Raw genomic sequence first — 22077 nt, 5'->3', positions numbered from 1 at the left:
ATAAAGTCTAAGTTACATTACAATTAATTTTTATTAGTTTATAAGTAGACTGTTAGGTTAGGGTTACTGTAAGTTGAAATGTACTTGCAAAATCTCTTACATAAGTTTAATGTTTGCTGAAGGAACAGTATCAGCACATATTAAACAGACAGTTTATTAATACTCAAATGCACCAATCAAAATACAGTGTTACCGCTTAATTGATTTAATGTAATATTGAAGAAATTTAGAATATAAGTAAAGCTACTGCAAGTTTGACCATAATCAATATGAGAGAATATGCAAGTACTCATGAAATCAGTTACACTTATGATCTTTTTACTCGTGTGGTGTGGGTTTTCAACTACCATTTACACCACTGGCAGAATCACAGCATCAGAAGATGAAGAATCCAAAGGAAAGAGAATCGTCTTGCCTGAAAAACAGCAGAGTTCCTCTGATTCCCCTGGGAAACGGGAACTCCAGAGAGCAGTGCAAGTGTGTGTGCGCAGGAAGAACACTAACATAAAAGAGGAAAAGCACATTAAAACAAGAATTATTGGCAGACATCAATGTTGTTCAGCCTCTGTGTATGTGTGTGTGTGTGTGTGTGTGTAGGAATGCAGGAAAATGCGCTCTTTTCTTAAACACAGACTGGCATTTCCTGCTTGTGTGTTTGAATATTCAGAGTAAAAGACGCATGTTATTGTGATGGAATAATGGAAAGAAAAAAACAGCTTCTTTAATTAGCTGAAGACAGTCTAGTGCAGCGGTGCTCAAACTTTTTCGCATGAAGGGCCAAAAACCAAATATATTAAAAACCAAAAATAAATACACCAAACTATTTTATATTAAAATTACCATGGCTAATTTCCCAATTCATTTTATAATATAAAAAAAATAATTAAAAAAAATCTAGCTAACTAATCGTAGTATCACTTTTTTTTTTTTTTTAAACATAACTTATTGAAATAAAAACAAATCACATTTATAACAGTGGAGTTCATTGCTGAATCCACTAGTCAAGTAGAAGCTGCCTTTGACTTGATTCACTCACCAAAGTCTCTGCATTGTCCTCTATCCCTCGCATTTACATTTAAAACTAAATCTGAGTAATTAAAAGATTTAATCTCAGATAGCGTTTTTGTAACTGAACAATAAAAAAAAAAAAAAACAAGTATAAGGTTACATTAAATTTGAAATGACAATCCCTAACCCATTCTCAGATGGCATGGCAAAGCCAAATCAAAAATTACCACCAGTCAAGTGCACAATATATTTCAGCTGCAGGTAACAGAGATATTCACTTAAGCTTTCATAGTTGATAGGCAGAACTAGTTTAATGTTAGTAATTAAACAAATCTCAATACTAGTATTAATATCTAAAACTGAAAACAGAAATATCTCAGTTTTCAACTGAACTCATTCAACTAAAACAAGTTCATGGAGTAGAACTGTTAGCAAGCTTGGCATTCAGATGCAGAAAGCACTGCTAAATCTTTGAGGTAACCCTGGAAAACCAAATCGTACCTTTCAAAGAAAATAATGGATTTTGCTATCAGTCATTTCTCGAGATGACCTCAGCCTCTGTCATAAGCTTATAGGAAAAAACAGCAAGGAGCAGCAATATTTCATGTTTGGATGTGGAATTTCTCCATTCACAAAGGCTAAAATAGAGAATAAAGGAAGTAGTTGACATGACGGGCCATTTCCTCAAACATCCACACAAGTCCATTGCATTTACATGAATAATTACTGTTAAAATATCAATAAATATGGGATAATGTACAGTTAAGGCAGGTGTGTCAAACTCAGTTCCAGGAGGGCCGCAGCTCTGCACAGTTTAGTTACAACCAGGGCTTAATATTAACACCCACCAACCCGCCAAATGCGGGTATATTCCAGCATAGTCACTCCCACTAGCCACTTTGGCTGGTTGAAAATTATTTTTAAATTGCAGTTTCCTTAAAAGCAGGGTTCGACAATAAGAATGACCAAATATGCGTGCAAATGTTATCTTAGAATCGAGAAACATCACGACAAACAAAAACAATCGCGCGAGCAATAGAAAGCAGGTGAATACCGAATGAGAGGATGATCAGTTGCGCTAATCAGCTGATGTGATGCGCGCGACTGTTTTGAAGCGCGTGCGCGCTCTTGTTTTCTTGCTTGCAACCGTGCCTGGAACGCAACTGTGATCGCTTCACTTTCATATAGAACAGACAAAAAGCTCCAAATGTCTTTGTAAGCAGCACCGGTTGCTTTCGCTTTGAACAGATTATTAATTGGCCTTAACCATGATCATCCACAGTATGTTTTTCACCTGCTTTCTTTTGCTTACGGTTATTTTCGTTTAAATGGTTTAATTACCTTTTTTTTTTTTTACAGCAACATTGCTTTAATATGAGATTAACTCTTCATTTAAGTGTAGTTAACTGGTGATCTGAGAGACATTAGCCAGGACAGATTACTGTGCATATTTTTGATACATGACAATAATTATTTTTAAAAGTCCATTGTTTTTTTCTTAGTTTCGTTAAATAAATAGTATACAGCTATATTTAGCTTGTTTTGACACATTTAAAATTTGTGGCTAAGAAATAATTAACTGTTGGTGTGATCAGATATACATTTGGTAAATCCTTTGAGTTCTGAAAAGTCATGCGAGATAAAGACTAATTGCAGTAGTACACTACAAATAGGACAAAAATCTAAATCAAGTAATTTTAGCATGTCAAAGTCATATATATGCATATAAAAAATGTTTTTCAACAGCAAAATTGTGCCTAGTGAAAATACAAAGTGGCTAATAACGTTGGAAAACTACTAGCCGCAGTGGCTGGTGATCAAAAAAGTTAATGTTGAGCCCTGGTTACAACCCAGCTTCAACTCACTTTAGGTTTAAAACAAGCCTAAATGACTCATTTAGTTCGATTAGGTGCGTTTAATTAGGGTTGAAACTATACTGTGCCGAGCTGCGGCCCTCCAGGAACTGAGTTTGACATCTGTGTTCTAAGGGGTTGCCTGACATGAAGCAGAGCCTTCTATACAAGACTGAAGGGCTTTATTATGAAAAACAAATGAAGAAACACCTAGATGTACATCATCTTGTCATCATCTTACACACACTCAAAAAAATGATATGTTGGCGTTAATTAACTTTTTTTTGTCCACTGGTTCCACGTAACCGAGTTAAGTTACCTTTAAGAAAGAATATTAATTTTAGTGAACTTATGTTAGTTACATAAAAGGTAATGTAATGTTGTTTAGTTCAATCAACGTAACATTTATAATTTAGCTTTAATCAATGTAGTTATTTAGGTTCAATTATTCTAAAATTGATATTGTTATGTTTAACCAAATAAAAAAAACATTTTCCGTTTCATTGAGTTTATTCAATAGCATTTTTACAGATTTACACATTTTCCAGCAATAAAATGATTGTCAAAATCCAAATACTGTCTTTATCTGCATCTTCACTTATTACAATAAAGTTAAAACATTAATACTAATAAAATAATAGTAATACAAGTATGAAATAAATTGAAAACAATAAATGATTTTAAAAATATGCTTACGACTCCGCCCACCGTGTCGACCTGAGGTAACGATTTCGAAACGACGATGGACAACACTGACCATAGCGTTGCTGTACACTGCCTCGGGTGCCTGACAGTTCAGGAGGACCTCTCAGGGCACTTGAGGCAGGTCTGCATGAGCGGCGCTGAGGAGGCCCTGGTCCTGGAGGAGGTGGCTCATGCCTTGGAGTCGCGCGCCAGGTTTGTCACAGAGGGGAGGGTGGTAGGCCTGGCGGAGGTGCGGGGCCTTGTGCAGGAGGACCCCACCTGCAGCTCCTTGGCCAAGTACTTCGGGGCCAAGGGCTTCCTCGTCGCGGAGCAGCCCATTACACTCAGCAGCGGCAGCAAAAGTCCATGTCCGTCCACTATGGAGGCGGATATGGCTGAGGTCTCCCGTCGCCTCGGCCAGCGGTGCGAGCTGCCTCCCAGGACCCAGACAGATTTTTGCACCTTCTGCGTTGCCACTCTAATGTGGCTACACCGTCTGGGTCCTGGAAGCGTCAGGGAGCTTAGGGTGCAGGAGTGGCTGGGCAGGCGGCCAGAGGGAGAGGCTGTAATCCTGACGCTTCCCGAGAAAACCGTGAGCCTGAGCCGGAAAGAGGAGGAGTGGTTGGAATGCTATTACAGGCACATCCGGCCGCTCTGCCTTAGGGCTCGGGCTCTGGGGGCAGAGGACAAAGGATGCTTCTTCCTGGGAGCGTCAGGACTCCCCCTCACTAACCCCAGCCAGGACGTCCTGCGCCTGAAAGCAAAGTACGTCAAGAGGCAACCCGCGCCGCCCGCTACCACCGCTGCCATGTCTTCTCCTCCGGCTCCAGCTTCGGCTTCTCCTCCAGCTGCACTGTCTCAGCCACCTGCTCCACCTGGCGAGAAGAGGCCGTCCACCTCTGGCCTGCAGCCCCCTCCATTGCCTCCGCCTCGTTATTGGGGGGCTTTTCAGGACAAGTTTCCGGTAGGCTTGGGTGGGAAGCCCCCTAGTAGGGCGGAGGCAGCCGCGATCGGGTTCACCGACCGTGGCTACTACCATCACTGGAGGGGGGAGCAGCTCGGAATCCGGACGCGCCATCTCCTTGAGCGGTGCAGCGACCGGAAGGGCCGGAAGCCTTCCCTGGCCCGGGTGCAGAGTGCCATTAGGGCCGAGACTGCATGGACCACCGACGTGCCGACGGTGGACGGCGTCCTGGCAGAGTGGTAGCTCTCGAGGGTGCTGTCCGCCGTCACCAGCAGCTGGTCATGTCGGTGGTCCAGAGGTCTTGGAAAGGACTGGAGATCCAGACCGTTGGGGACAAAGGCGGAGGAGTCGTCACCACCATGCCCTTTAAAAAAGGAGAAATTATTTGTGATTACCATGGGGAGGAGTTGTCCCACGAGGAGGGCTTAAGGAGACGGGAGGCCCTCTCCCGTGTCTCCTCCTCCTACATGTATTTCTTTAAAGGGCTTGGTGGGAGGACCCTTTGCCTGGATGCCCAGTCCTGGCCCTGCCCCTGTCACCCGGGCATGAAAACCTTCGGAAGGCTTATGAACCACTCCTGGCACCGCAACAACGTGCGGCCCTTTGTGAAGCTTCTAACGCTGCCACAGGGGCCACGGGAGTGCGTTCCATTCCGCGCCCTTCGGGACATCTCCATGGGGGAGTAGCTGCTGCTGGACTACGGCGTTAGATGGGGGTCCTTCCGAGGAGAAGGCAAAAACTTAGATTGGCTGGACGACTGGGCGCGCAAGTCGCATTAAGAAGCATTCTTAATTCTTAATTTTTTTGTATAATTAGCACATCTTGGGTGTATCGCCTTTTCTTGTTGATTTGCTGAATGTGTCCTCAATTGTAAGTCACTTTAGACAAAAGAGTCTGCTAAATGTTAATGTAACTAGTGTAGATTCATAAGGTGGTGTTGCACATCAAGGTTTGCGCTTCATCATGCCCAGCATCCTAAAAAAAGTCAGGTAAAAAAAATTAAAATTTACCAACAGATCAAAGGAGAAAGGAGGAATTGGTTTGAGGAAAATACAAAAATGTTTAAAAAAATAAAATAGCTTACCATGTACTCCCTCACTTAGGGGCTTTGAGGATGCATTCACACCTTTTTTCCACTGGTGATGTTCTAAATAACATGAAATGACAATTAGTAATTTACTATATAATTAGTAGTTAAAATTACTAGTAATTTTTACTGTACATCATTTTAATGTGTGTATAGGCATCTAAAGGCATAGTACCTGGATGATCCACAGTCTCCTCAGCCAGATATGGGACTTTAGAGGTTGAGCTGTAAACCTGTGTGGGAGAAAATAGATGTGAGTGAGCAAAGATATAAAATATAATAACATACATAGCAAACTACTAAACTTAATTTAAACGTGTTAGATGACCAAACAAATAAGCTTACATTAAATATGTCATCATGCTAGATGTCATCCTATTTAAGTGTCACATATGCTTGTCAAGATTTTTTTTTTTTAAGTTAACAGGCTTGAATACAATTAAATAATAAATAACAATGTGCCAACACCACATTTTAATTAATATTATGCAAGTTATCAAAACTGGCATTCAAACTCGACAAACCGCTTGACACTCATTTAAAATAAAGACTATCAAATCAAATAAAAAAATCAAATCACTTTTATTGTCACATTATCAGCAGCACGTGTGCTATGATGAGTGAAAAGCTTGCCTTAGACTATTCTAACATGACTATTCATTACTACCAACGTTAGCAACTTTATTTTAGGGGAGTAAATATATACCAAGTATAAAATTTCACAGGAATGCAAAACAAACTATACATTTATCTGTCTATAATGTGGAAAAGACACAGGGAACATGGCAACTACACACAAACACAACATAGTATTACAAGAGAGTACATTTATGATTCAAATGTTGTCACAGCCTCAGTATAAATACATAAAAAGTAAAAAAAATCTCACCTGTGTGTCCACATTGGGGAAAGCTTTGTGCACGTTCGCAATTAGTACTGTAATCTTCATCTTTTGATTCCCATAATATGGCGCCGAGCTGAGAGTGATCGTTGTGGTTTGAATCTTCTTACTTCCTGTGTTGTTTTGAAACTGCGCATGTGCAGATATTACTCCACCTATTGACCAGAAGCAACACAACTCCCTTTCATTCATGTTACATAAGCAAGCTGTTTAAAATGTGAAAACTTACTTTTTCTATTTTTTTCCAACACAACACATAAGCTAATTGTTTAATTTAAACATAGTTACATTCTTTGGTCCAACTAAAGCCATAATTAATTTTTTTGAGTGCAGATACTTGTCCGCAGAAGAATGAGACACAAAACATTGATTTGAGCTGTGTTAGTTTTCTAATTCTTGCATATTAAATTAGTATATAAAATATAAATATTTAAAAAAAATCCTTCTTTGATGTATAATATATACTCACTAAGAGTCAAGATGGTTCAAAGGACCCTGATGAGTCGGCGTTATTAGTTTCAGCGGTTATTAACTTGGGAAGATCATATTTTGTGACTTTGTGATTGAGCAGTCAGAATCAAGTATTCCAGAAAGACCTATAAAAAAATAATAATAAAATCAGTGTTGTTTCATCGTAATATTACAGAAATATCCTGTAGCTGGTTTACAGACACACTCACCGGCTATGTTACTAGTACTGCATTAGACCCTAATTTGCCTTAGAACTGCCTTCATGGCATAGATTCAACAAGAGACTGAAAATATTACTGAGAGATTTTGCTCCATATTGACATGATAGCCTCACGCAGTCGCTGCAGATTTGTCAGCTCCACATCCATTATGTGAATCTCCCATTCCACCACATGCTAAAGGTGCTCTATTGGACTGATGTCTGGTGACTGTGGAGGCCATTTGAGTAGTGAACTAATTACTAATTGCCACGTATAAATATATATATATAAAAAAAAAATAAAAAAAATAAATATATATATATATATATATATATATATATATATATATATATATATATATATATATATATATATATATATATATATATATATATATATATATATATATATATATATATAAACAGTCTGAGATGATTCCCGCTTTGACATGGTGCATTATCCTGCTGGAAGGATTCTGTGGTCATAAAGGGATGGACATGGTCAGCAACAATACTTACTCAGGTAGGCTGTGGTGTTGACACGATGCTCAGTTTTGTGTGATGGCCCAAAGTTTGTCAAGAAAATATCCCCCACACCATTACGCCACCACCACCAGTCTGAACCGTTCACACAAGGCAAGATGGAGCCATGCTTTCATGGTGTTGACGCCATAATTCTGACCCTACCATGTTCAAAGTCACTTGAATCACTTTTCTTCCCTATTCTGATGCTCGGTTTGAACTGCAGCAGCTTGTCAGGACCGTGTCTACATGCCTAAATGCATTGAGTTGCTGCCATGTGATTGGTTGATTTGAAATTTGCGTTAACGAGCAGTTGGACAGGTGTATCTAATAAAGTGTGCATTAATAAAATTATATATAGCATTCTTAATTATAATTGATAGAAAAAATTAAGTTGATCTGACACCATTCAGGTACCAATAAGAAACAAGGACACCTTATCAGTTTAATACAAAAATGATCATTTATTTTCTTCAGTATCTTGCCAGGCATGCCAATAATACATATAAGTAGTCCGACCGGACACAAGTGCAAACTTTTTATAAGCACAGCTGGTTAAAAAAACAAAACAAAAAAGAAAACAAAGATCTACATTAATATTACAATTTATTTTCTCATATTATTTATAAAATAGCACAACAGTAGAAAAATACTTTTTTTTTTTACATTCCTTTCTTTAACATAAAAACTATACAATAAATCAAAGCCTTATTTTTATATGCTCTGTTCTTCTGAACATGCAAACACATCTCTCCCACAATGGTCCGAAAATCTCTTAGTCAGCCACAAAATATTACTGACAAGTTGGAAAATTTCCCTCCTCGATGCCCTTCCAGACATTCAAAAAACAACACAGAGAAGATATTAAAACACCAAGGCAAAAACAAACAATGCCCTTCTAAAACAACAAACACACAGGACATTTGTGCAATTATAGCAAACTTGTTATGAATAAGAACAGGAATGAATACAAGCAGTGGTGTGAGAAACCAAACACACAGTGACTGTACGAATTAACCTGTGCTTGTTGGGAGACTTTAATACACGTTTTGTTTTTTTCCCCACCAAAAGTGCTAGAACGAAAGTAGTCTGTGAATCTGTTTGTAAAGAATCAGAATGAAGATGTCCATATACAGTCCAGAGGAAAGAGGCAGCATCGATTCTTCATTGCATATCATAACACGACAGTCCCAACGAAGAGCGATGAGGAGACAAAGATCGTTGGTTTCCTTCCTCAGATGCAGCAGGCACTTCCAGAGAAGACTTCGACTTTGAGCGAGTTCAGACAGCAGAGAAGGTGTGATCCACTTTAAAACCAGAAACGGTACATTACTGCGATCTGAGGAGTTCACAACCTCAAACAAGAGCCTTATTTAAAGAAACAGATCACCAAAAATAGCATTTTTTTGAACTCATGCTTCACTTTTCTTCTGTTGAACACAAAAGAAGATCATTTGAAAAATGCTAAAGATCTGTAACCATTGACTTCCATGGAATTTGTTTTTCCTACTATGGAAGTTACAGATCTTTATCATTTTTCAAACCCTCTTTTAAACAATGACTTTTATAAAATTAGTTTTTCCTAATATGTACGTCAATGGTTACAGGGTTATCATATTTCTAAATATCTTCTTTTGTGTTTAACAAAAGAAATCACATCATACAAGTTTGAAAGTCTCTTGAGGAAGAGGAAATCATAAATAATTCACTTTTGGGTGAGCTGTCCCTTTAAGAGCTTAAAATCTCAGATCTGTTTTAGACCCACACACACATGCGCTTTCTGTGGTCATCACATTCATAAATCTGGACGGTTACACACCCCACACAATCTGACGACGCTGATGTCCAGTTTAAACTAGACCGTATCAGTTTATTTTCTGTTCCTCAGATTCTGTGATTAATAGATGAGCTCTTGTATTTCGGGATGAGGAGAGAAGGGCTCTGTGAAGCTGAAAGTGTCCCGGCCTGTTTTTAGCTCCCCCTGACCGGGGCAGGTTGGATATGAAGGCAGGATGAGCAGTTCTGGGGATGGGACGGGGCTTTCGGGCTCTGATTCGGACTGACTGGCTTCCTGCTCTTCGAGACAAGTGTCTACTGTCTGGTGGAGAGAGTCTAGTCTTAACCAGGAGTGATTTAAACACTGCTCCACGGTTGAGCGCTTTCTGGAGAGACGGAGAGAAAGAAAACACAACTGTTAAACACTCTGATTTATTGAATGACTTTTAGATGTGCAACATAAGATTTATTCAGATTGCACAACATATAAACAATGACTGGTCAATATAAATATCTTAAAGTAAACATTTGTAGTATGCAATTCAAAAAACTTTTTCAGTTATATATACACACATACATACAACGACTAAATAATAAACTATAAATAGTTAATTGTTGATAGTTATGAATTATTCATCATTATCATCATCATCATTATCATTATTATTATCATCATTATAATTCTTCTTATTATTTTAAAAATAATAAATAAATAAATAAATTACTGCTAAGTGCTAAATAATGAACTATGAATTTTAGGTTATAATTATTATTATTATTATTATTATTATATTAATAACTATTAATTGATATTTAATTAAGAATTGAATGATTTAATTAACTAGTAAATGGATAAATAAATCATAATAAAAGCATTCATAAAGAGAGGTCGTATGAAAAAATTAAAAATAAAAAAAACAAATCGATCAAACCTAAAAGTATTAAGAAAATATGAAGACTATGCTAGTATTGATGATTTCTTCAATTAGACTGAATCAATTATTATATTTATTATAACAACAACTATTATTATTATTATTATTATCATTTTTTTTATTATTATATTTTCATTATTTATTCATTTCACACAGACACATCCACACAAAGTAAAATTAAATGAAAATGAAAGTTACTTCCTTTGCAATTACCTAAAATAATAAGAGCAAAAAAATTTGGCAAGTTTAAAAAAAATCATTTAATTAACTTTAAGAATCCTAAAATAAACAAATAAAAGTGTAAAAAAAAAAAAACTCACATACAAATATACATTTATGTTTTTTCTGAAAACTTATTAAAGACCTACAAATTAATTAATACAGTGCTCAACATAACTGAGTACAGCCCATTTTGAAAATGAATATTTGTATCCTTTTCACAGTGACTACAGGCAATGTATTTTGATGCATTTAAACAAAACAGACTTATTTAACAGATATATTTATTAAAATAATATTTTAGTCACCAAACATATTTAGAAATTGAAAGATAATAAATTAAATTGCAAAAATAAATTACAACTAAATTTTTTATTTAGCTTCTTTTGATTTTTCCTTTTTTTTTAAATTTGTATTTAGTATTTTTCTATAACATAAATTTGGGTGTACTAGTTTTTTGAACTGTTATTTTGTTAGATTAGCTCCAGATTTGGCTTTAGTACTGACTTATCTAATATATATGCACAAACATAATATTGTATAGCTTCCTATTAAAAATATGAATTTAAAAGAGAGATTTGAGAGGGGTGCCGAGCACTGCATTTTTCTTTCTTTTGAGCATATTTGCATTAAATGAACAAAAACTGCAAGCATTTAAAAGACCTCAAGAGCCTTTTTGCCTTCTCCATCAATCCTCGCTCACGCTGAAGTTCCCAGCTTTTTTTTCCTTCTCCAATTACTCACACTCTAAGGAATTTTTTCCACATAGCTTCAAGCTCTCATTTTTCCTCTCCTGCTTTCTCAGTGCCGATGATCTACACGCATTAAGTTTTATGGGGTGCAGATTACGGTCCTGGATCAGAATCTGTGCTACTATCGGTTCCTGTCTGGATTGCCATTAGTTACAGACCAAAAAAATTAAAATACCGCTTCCACCGTTCATCAGTCGCAGCAAAAAAACACTCAGAGATGTGGGAAACCAGTAAGACTGCAAGGATCATTTGGCTGTGTATTCTAAACCGAGGTCATTACCATTTAATGAGAGATTGAGGAGTGAGATTACACGTCAGTCAGGTTATGTAACAAAACAAAACACCCTCGAGCGTCTCTCTCTTACCTGGGGTTTTTGATGAGTAGAGACTGGATGAAGTTCACTGCGAGGTCAGAGATGCCCTGGAAGACATCCTGCGAGTAGTCCACGTTCACCTGCGAGATGTTCAGGAAGGTCTCCTGCTTTTCCTCTCCCAGAAAAGGAGACTCGCCAGTCAGCATCACATATGTCAGTACCCCAATGCTCCTGTAGGGGAAACGAAGAGGAGACACCGATCAGTACAGCAATGACCTAAATATATAAAAAGTTTATCTAAAAAAAATAAATAAAATAAATAAAAAGTTTAAGACCTTTTGTATATATCTATATGAAATGATATATATAGGATGATAATAATAATAATAATAATAATAACAACAACAATATTATTAATAATAATAATAATAAATATATAATTTAAATAAACAATTTAAATAATAAAATAATTGTATTTTAATAAAAACAATAAATAAATAAATAAATGTTTGAAATGCATAATAATAATAATAATAATAATAATAATAATAATAAAAGCTATTAATTAATAAATGATTATTTAAAATGTATAATAATAATAATAATAATAATAAATAAGAACAATGCATAGGTAAATAATAATAATAATAATAATAATAATAATAATAATAATAATAATAATAATAATAATAATAATAATAATAATATAATTCATATTAATAAAAAAAGGTATAATTAAAAATGTGTAATAATAATAACAAAACTACTACATATTTAAATTTATATTTAATAAGAACAACAACATTAATAAATCATAACAATAATATTCTAATTTATATTAATAATAAAAAAAATAAATGATAATTTAAAATCTATAATAACAACAAAAACATTTATAAATACATCATTTAAATAAAATATTAAAATGGTAATAACAAAAGGTTAACACTAAAAACAATTAATAAATAAATGGCCATTTTAAAACATTGACTAAAAAAATATACCTCTTTAACTCTAATTAATAAAAGATATGAAAAAAGGAACAATGCATGTGATGAGCACATATACGTGAGAACATTCCAAGAACTGCTATCAGAAGCTAATAAACGGATCATACTGACAGATTTATTATACAACTAGATTACACAAATGCTTTATGCAACTCATATCTGCTTTTATAGGCCCATTTAGCGTCACTTTTTTATCTGCTTTTATAGGCCCATTTAGTGTTAATTGACTTTACATAAAGCTTTAATATGCGTGTCAAACTGATGGACTCTGGACACTTAAAAAGGTCAACTTACCACATGTCAGTAGCTGTGCTGATGGGCTCATAGTCCAGGATCTCAGGAGCTGAAGAAGAGAGAGAAAGAAACAAATGTCTTATGATGCTTCACAGCTTGGCTTATTTATATATTAAAAATAACCCATGTTGAGGGATATTGTAGGGACAGTTCTCTTAAATTTACTCACTCAAGTGGTTATAAACCTTTATGAGTGTCTTTCTTTTGTCGAACACAAAAGTAGATATTTTGAAGCAAGCTGAAAACCTGTAACCACTGACTTCTAAATAATATGAAAGTCAATGGTTGCAGGTTTTCAACATTTTTCAAAATATCTTCTTTGTTGTTCAACAAAATATAAAAACTTATAGGTTTGAAACAAGTCAAAAGTGAGTTAAATTATTACAGAACTTTTTTTTCGGGTCAACTATCACAAAAAAAAAAGTAGTGTTATAAACATCCTGTCAACACATATATAGCATAGACATGGCTAGCAAACATTTCCTGTTAGATCTTTACTAGTGAAGGGAGTCACGACTATGTCAACACTCGTGTGAAGTTTCACTAGTCCTACACATGCTTTCGTTTCACCCTTCCTCTTTACTACACCGAGTCTTCACCTTTACTCTGTATTCTGTAAGCGCAGGAGGTTTTGCAAATAAGGGCTATTCAACTCACCCACATATTCAGGAGTGCCCAGGATCTCCCGAACCTCTGACACGCTGTCCACCCGCCGAGATAAGCCGAAATCCACGATACGGATGTCACCCAGCGGCTGAGCGCTCGTCAACAGGATGTTCTGAGGCTGGAGAAGACATTAAGAGTATGAGAGAATAGAAACTATGTATGAATTACAGCTTCCCTTACAAACACAACATGCACTTCAAAGCCTCGTCTACACTAATACACTGTTGTTTTGTTTGGAAATGCATTTTTTTCTTTCATTGTAAACACTGAGACAGTTGCTGTGTCGAAATATAACAGTATTTGAATGAATAGTGTGTGGGATCTAGGAGGAGTACAAATTGAAAGTGCAGAATCTAATGGCTAAATTGGCTACTTTAATTTGCGAGTCGGATGCAAATAGAGTTAGAACTACAAACATGAGATTATAACTTTAAAACTACAAACATGGTGGATGTGCAAGATTGACGCTTAAGTGAAGAGTCTAGGGTTAAAGGGTTTAAACCAGAGATGCCCAAACTGGGACCCACGGGCCAAACTTGGCCCATGGTAACCTTTGCTTTGGCACACCATCCCATTTGAGAAGAGAGGGAGAATGTTGGTAAGGTTAGGGCCATTGCCTTCAACAAAGCTTGTCATTTCTAATTTTAACGTAACCTCGTCTACACTAATACACTGTTGTTTTGTTTGGAAATGCATTTTTTCCTTTCATTGTAAACACTGAGACAGTTGCTGTGTCGAAATATAACAGTATTTGAATGAATAGTGTGTGGGATCTAGGAGGAGTACAAATTGAAAGTGCAGAACTGTCATTTCTAATTTTAACGTAACCTTCTATTTGTTGGTTTAATTGTTGAGATAAGAAATAAAATGTATAATTAAATTTTCCAATTAAATGTTGTGCATGAATTGAATTTTAACAACTGTAAGGATCCTCGACGAGCAAGTGCATTCAACGTATTTAGCATTGTAAATGGTATTGTTTGCTTTTATTGCAAGACGTTCATTATAAAAAGTAAAATATATATATATAAAATTATTAATATAATTAGTATTTTTTTTAAGCAAATTTATTTTAAAATATTAATAAATTAGGGAATTACCATGGCAACCTTAAATGTAACAGTTTGGTTTAACTTCGGCCCATCACCCTCAATCAAGTTTGGTTTTTGGACCTTTATAAGAAAGTTTGGGCACTCCTGGTTTAAACAATTAATATCAAATAGGGCCGAACAACATATGATTTGAACATCGATATTGCAATGTGTGTGCCTGCAATAGTCACATTGCATGATTAGATTATTATTAAAGATTAAAAGATAGAGATGTTAATAATTGTTTGTTTATTATTATTATTATTTATACACAGATGACTATTTTATTGTACATTTGATTTGTTCAATTTCTGTACTTGAATAATGTTACACTCCCCAGATAAACGTAAAGGACTGTTTTTGTTTTTTACTTTTGCTTGTTCTTTCATTCATTTTCTTTTCAGCCTAGTCACTTTATTAAACAGGGGTCACCACAGCAGAATGAACCGCGAACTTATTGAACTTATATTCAATGCAGCAGATGCTCTTTCAGCTGCAACCCAACACTGGGAAACACTCTCACACACTCACATGCTACTTTTGCTTGAAATTTATTATAGTTTATGCAGATCCACTGCACAAAAAAGACTTGATAATAGCAGTCAATCTAAACAAATGAAATCTTCAAATGTTTAACTCATCTGCTAAAATCATACTCGTATTGCAATATTTATCACAGCAAAACAAAATATCGAGATTTTTTTAATATCTAACCTAATGTTAGAATGTTAACACGGTTAACAAATTCATCTGCAACGTCATCATGAAGGTTATAAAAACGCATTTAGTCAATGACTGCTGAATGCATAAAGTAGATGCATTCAATGTCTTGGGATTAAAGACTTGTGAATGGCAGATTAGTGTGCTGATGCATCTCCAATACAGGAGAATATGTTGGTCAGTTAATGATCAAATAGTTTGTCCCAAAGCTTGAATACTCTCAAAAGGAGTACTTTTTCTCTCTCTCTGCAATAAGAGTGCATACTTTTAAGATGTATGAGAACAAGTATGAGAATTGACAGCATGTGCATTAGTTCCCCCCCCCCCAAAAAAACAATATTCAAAGTGGCATTTTTAAATGTTAAAATAACTTTTTTTAATTGGGTTTTAACTGAATCTAATAGTTGCACATAAACAGTACCCATTTTTAGCACCATGTTTACTGTAAATCAAAAGGTTTCAACCTCAAGTGCATGCCTGATGGTTCATTTAAATCAGGGGAAGGCTTTCCTTTAGTACAATATCCGTAGGCACAAAACTATCAGGCGTGAGATGCCAAACTAGAGCCTTTCAAAGCTTTTTTACACACACCTGAACAGCTAAACTTGATGAAATTAGAAACATTACAATTACTGCCAACCTCTGGGCGCCATCATAACAACAGAGTCAGTTTAAACATGTCTGGTTAATTATCTGAAATAAGAGCGCTATCAAAAGTCATTCGGTCCCATTATCACTCCTGCATATGTTATCTAACATCTTTGCTGACCTCCACCTCATGCTGTTACATAATAGATATTAATCAAACCAAAAAAAAAAAAAAAAGAAAGAAAAAACAACCCAGACTCTACTGTAGCTAGAATAGAACAGAAGGGAAACTATTTGTAGACAACCATTCTTAGTTACGCCCAAAAACAGGGACATAAAACAAATCCATTGATTATGGAGTGTTGATATTTGAACAAAAATGCAGTATTCAGATTTCAGATATCAATTTTTCAACTTAACTGATTTAATTTAATCTTACATTAATGAAGTTAGTCAAAATAAGGTTTTAAAACATTCCAGGCCTTGGGTGGCTTCACCATTATGGCTACAAAACAAGCATACACTCACCGGCCACTTTATTAGGTACACCTAATTAGTACCGGGTTGGACCCTTTTCAGAACTGCCTAAAGCTGCGGTCACACTGGGCTTTTCCTCCCATAGACTTCCATTTATACGTACGCGAATGCGTCAGACTGGAAACGCAGGGTCATGCATCTAGTTCAAGCTTGGTGAACTCTGGCCTGCGAAATCGCATCACTTGACTGCGTGAGACCAATCAGGGATCAAAACATGACCTCTCAGGACAGAAATTTAAAACATGGAGCAATCGATCGCTTTTTAAATGTCTAATAAGCTTGTTTAATCTCGGTCCTTTTCGCAGAGACATATACGACAGAATATTGCTTGCTCAAACTCTAATGTAATCGCAGCTTTAATCATTCGTGGCATAGATTCAGTAAGGCAATGGAAATATTTCTCAGTGATTTTGGTCTATTGTTGACATGATAGTTTCATGCAGATGCTGCAGATATGTCTCCCGTTCCACCACATCCCAAAGGTGCTCTATTGGATTAAGATCTGGTGACTGTGTAGGGCATTTGCGTACAGTGAACTCACTGACATGTTCAAAAACCAGGGTGAGATGATTCACGCTTTATTTTATCCAATTTTGGTGATCCTGTAAGAATTGTAGCCCTAGTTTCCTGTTCTCAGCTGACAGGAGTGAAAATGCCAGTAGATAAGCAGTTTCTGAAATACTCAGACCAGCACATCAACCATGCCACGTTCAAAGTCACTTAAATCACCTTTCTTCCTCATTCTGATGCTCGGTTTGAACTGTAGAGGATCATCTTGACCATGTCTACAGTTGCTGCCATGTGATTGGTTGATTAAAAAAAATTGCGTTAACGAGCAGTTGGACAGGTGTACCTAATAAAGTGGCCGTTGAGTGTACAGACACAACACGAAGCCTAAAACTCACCTTCAAGTCCAAATGAACTATGTTGTTTTGATGGAGACAGGACACGCCCATCAGAATCTGCCTAGCCAATCGGATGACATCTTTCTCTGTGAAAGCCTCGTCATTATCGGCAACGCACTGATTGAAAATTTCACCTCCGGCAGCACTAAAAAAGGCAGACAGACATTGAGAGGATTACAATGCAGCTCTCAAATATAACACATTCAATTCATAGTTCCAAAAAAATACTAATTTAATAAATATTTCTACGATTCGAGATATAAAAACACACCTCGATGCAACCTGTGAACCAGTCTCAGACGCAAGGGTGAGTTGTGTGAACAGTCTCATCAGGATTTGCCATATCAACCATATAATGATCTCAAAAAATAAAAATAACTCCAACAACTCATCATAATTACCCAGAAATTAACAGCACACATACATACACCACCCACTTCGATATGTTTGAAGCCTATGCCAGGTGTTTGTGCTCATAAATACAGATTATAATTGGGCTTCTCCAGAAAGATGGATAATTATTGAAATTACAGAAGACTTTTGGGTACCAGCAGACGGGGTGGATCTTCACCCTTGCATAACCGTGGCGAGGGTTACCATGACCATGAGGATTTGCAGACACATTCTTCTTTGCCCGATGAAAGACCGGGAAAATCAAGGCCATGTGTAGTGGATTTCAGGCCGCACACACACTCTGTCCCACAAACACTCATGTACATGCTTTTTATCTACAGTAGAGAGCCTGTATGTATTTGTGCGTGCGGTGTCTGTTACATAACAGTTAAAGCCAGCTGTATAAATAGGGAATTCTTGGTATCTCTTATCAGATGATCCACTCAAGGCTTATAAAAGTAAGGACACTGGGATATTGGGAACCTTTTGGCCCCCTTTAATCAAACCCATCACAACAACTCGCGCCTTCAACCCTAATGGAACGGACCCTCCACTCTAAATTCCCCCTAAAGTCACAGTTCTCCGAAGTAACAGCAGCAGAACAAACCCAGAAGAGCTCTGCTAATGTGCAGGGTCAAGTCCTCGCTGCCTTTCATGTACGGGACAACATGTTTTGGTTTGGTTGTGCGTGTGAGAGTGAAAATTTGAAGCATCTATAAAGTGGTTCCATGGACTGACTCAGATTTATGACAGTCTCAAGAGCAGCAGCCATTGCGTAAACCAAGCCCTTGTGCACACGAATACGTTTCTCGTTTGGAAAGAGGAAAATATGCATTTGCATTGAACTTATGCTAACACTAAAATGAGCTATTGATTATAAAACAAAGATCTGTGAGTGCTATTTAAAAACAGTAGCTGCATTCGAAAAATGCAAACTAAAAATATGCCTACATTTTGCAAAAGCTATATTGCAATATGAAAACCATCACAAGCTGGGTTTCTATCACTGAGTTAGTGTGCATTTTAAAGTATCACATAAGAAACGATTGTATGTCAATGGCAAATAAAAAAAAAAAAAAAATCTTAATGCTTAATCTTAACAAAAAAAAAAAAAAAGTTATGCTCACTTGTGGTGGTTTTTGACTTAAGCAAAAAAGGGTTCCTGCAAATATGGAAAATGGAAAAAACGTTTGTCAAATAAACTGTAGTATAGGGTTGTCACTATACTGGAATTCGGTATCAATCGATACTGATACTGATGTCCATCCATTTCCCGCTAACATTTGAGCGCTATTGAGCGCATTCTTAAACATTCGTTCACCAGACTCACTGCTGCTTACTGAGTGCAAACATTGATAGACTGAGCATTTTAAAGTCACGTCAATCAGCTGGTTTGTCTATAAGCTGACATACAACTAATCCGCTGATGAATCGTGGCTTTAAAATGCTCCAGTGTCCCTGTATCTGTGGTTACACTCAGTAAAAAGTGGTGAGTTCAGTGAACTGATGAGCTTCACGGCAAATCACAGTCATTTCTGTTGAGCACGTGAACAACGGCAAATCAGTGGTTTAAGAATGTGTTCAGTAGCGCTCAAATGTTAGCGAGAAATGGACGCTTTAAAATTTCAGGATGAATTGGTACTAAATTCCTGTATTGTTCAACCCTCCATTCCGTTTTTTGTTTACTGTTGGTTGCTAGGTTACCAATACAACTGTCAGCCACTCTAACAACTTAATGGAAACGCACCTAATTTGAAGTGAGATTTTTTCTCTTTTTGCGAACTTTAAATAGGATGGAAACCTAGCTACTCTATGAAAATTCGACTTGGGCTAAATTGTACACAATTCGTACTGTTGAGATCCCGTTTTTTTATTTTAATTATCTACCCAAATCCTGGTGATCTAATAAATGAGATGAATGCCAACACATTTGACACGGGAAATGCAAGGTTTTGGTTTTGAAGCCAATGTGGAGCGAAGACAAAATCTTGTTGTTCAAATAAACTGTTTCTGGAACAGAAAGCAGGCATAAAATCATGCTCATCCGCTACCCAAGACCACCAAGAGCACAGGAGAAGATGAGAAGTACTGTAGTAGTTGGACGTAAAATGACTTTGGTAATGCTTTCCAAAGCAATCTATCTTCGAGTCAAGCAACAGCAATTCACATCCATGATTTAGGTTGGCTGCATTCATACCTGCTAACGACTACAGCAGAGTTTGGAAAATTGCTTTCACACCAAGCAAATGGACAGTGTGCTCCAAACAGATCTTCACTGAATGCACTAATGGTTTCATTATTACAATTAAAGTTTGAAATCCTTTATGTGCTTATAAAGAAAAGCAGTGGAATTCATCCGATCTTCCGAAAACAAATGAAGCGTTGTACTCTGAACTGTCTCTAATAAGAGTGAGCTGTCAAAGACTCTACAGGTGCCAGATGTCTTGTTTTTCTGGATTTTTGGGGGGAGGATTTAAATGGGCTGAACTAAAAGCAGTTAGACACTGTTCATCTGCATCAGTCAAAAGGACTTAAAGCACCACTGAACAGCCTAATTTAGAGACTTTGATCAAGCAGATGGGGAAAAACAAAGCAGATAATGAAGATGAAGACTTGTGGCAGACTTACATAAGAGCTTATCTAGAGAGATAAATGTCATACTCAGAGAAAAGGAGGGCTTCGTTTCATTTCATTTCATTTAAAGAATGAAAAACAGATCAGTGCAGTAACTTGACTAATTTTTTTAATGTTTTGAGAAAGACTGCATCAGATAAACTCTGCCATGGTGGTTGCTGGTTTTTCAGGATCCAAACAAAGAGACCACTTCCTTTGGTCTCCATTCAATTCTGTGGCTGACTGCTTATACAGCTTAGACAAATGTTAAAAGTTAGTCAAATAATGCTTTTTAGAATGGTCATAACATTTTCATATACAGTGGGTTAGACTAATTGGAGTACTAGTTGGGCATATTAGCTCTTAGATACTTAACGTCTATTAAAAAGTCTATATAAGCCATGTTTATTTTGCTAGCACTAAATCCACAGTCCAAAAAGTCAAAATATTACATCTGACTTCAGTGGTTCAACTGTAATCAACAAAGCTCCAAAAACACTTGTGCGACAAAAGTTTATAAATACAATTGTACAAAATGCTCCAAGAACACAAATGCAACAACTTAAAACGTATATAATTATATATTTGTTTTTTTAAACTATCGTTTTCGTACATGTCAGACCAGGGTGTGCATTTGCTACAGGCCTGACGTCAAACATCAGTGAACAAAGTCATTTATTTTTAATAGTATTTTTTTTTCTTTGGTGCATAAAAATGTTCTTGAAGCTTCATATGATTGCAGTTGATCTACAAAGTCTCATGGACGGTAATGACAATGTTTTTAGATGCTTTTCTGGACTTTGAACATCTCGCAACTTATTTTGGGGGTGAACTAACTATTTAACTGGTCTGTAACTTGATTTGTCCCAATTTAATCCCTCATGCAGCCAAAAAAAAAAAAAAAAATCCTAAAATAAATTTACTCCACCAAAAACATAGATGTGTGTCCCTAGAAAAAGCAGCGGCTAGTGTGTTTATGTAAGAGAGTCATTGCGGACATTTCACCACAAATTTGTGTGGGGTGTCCGTGTATGTTTGGTAAAAGTAATTATGACCTTTCTTATTCTTAGTCTTACAATAGCTTGGGTTTAAACTTTAAGACAGCAAAGAATGGCAAGAATTGGGTTCGTTTCTGACAACAGAGGATGTGGTGCGTTGCACATGCAAGCGTGTCGCGGCTCTGCTTTTAGAAGAAAAGCCACAGGAAATGGAAATTAAAGCGTCTCTTTCTGTCTGTCTCTGGGGTTTAAACTGGTTTTACTGCTAAACCTGCCAATGTCAAGTTTAGGGATTTAACTAACAACAGATAATTGGAGTAAAAGTAAGTGTATGCATTATTACCTACCAAACCAGACACATTGTTCAGACAGTGAAGATGTAAACATGCTAAATAGAGAAAAATAGAGCTGAAACTTCCACATTTTAAACAATTTTTCTTTTATATTTGAAAAATAGGATTAATATACATAAAAACAACTAATTCTAATGTTTATTTAAACATATATATGCATGTAAACAGATCAAGACCTTGACTGATGGGGCTGAGCTTGCAAAACGAAAAACAAGCGTTGGCTT

At 36.4% G+C, this 22077-nt stretch overlaps 1 protein-coding gene across 2 annotated transcripts in view; it reads right to left on the bottom strand.

Annotated features, from left to right (window-relative positions):
• Nucleotides 1-8129: 8129 nt before the first annotated feature.
• stk17al (serine/threonine kinase 17a like) overlaps nucleotides 8130-22077 on the bottom strand; it is a 30923-nt gene continuing 16975 nt past the window's right edge. For both annotated transcript variants that reach the window (NM_001077729.1, XM_017354592.4), the window contains 5 exon segments: nucleotides 8130-9851; nucleotides 11737-11916; nucleotides 12990-13038; nucleotides 13647-13773; nucleotides 17497-17641. In NM_001077729.1, coding sequence (NP_001071197.1) covers nucleotides 9587-9851; nucleotides 11737-11916; nucleotides 12990-13038; nucleotides 13647-13773; nucleotides 17497-17641 — 766 coding nt within the window. In that variant the 3' untranslated portion in view covers nucleotides 8130-9586.

The sequence above is a fragment of the Danio rerio genome, chromosome 3 (genome assembly GCF_049306965.1).
Source record: "Danio rerio strain Tuebingen ecotype United States chromosome 3, GRCz12tu, whole genome shotgun sequence".
NCBI classification, from domain to species: Eukaryota; Metazoa; Chordata; class Actinopteri; order Cypriniformes; family Danionidae; genus Danio; species Danio rerio.
The sequence above is the reverse complement of the archived record's forward strand: the minus strand, read 5'-3'. Positions and strand labels throughout refer to the sequence as shown.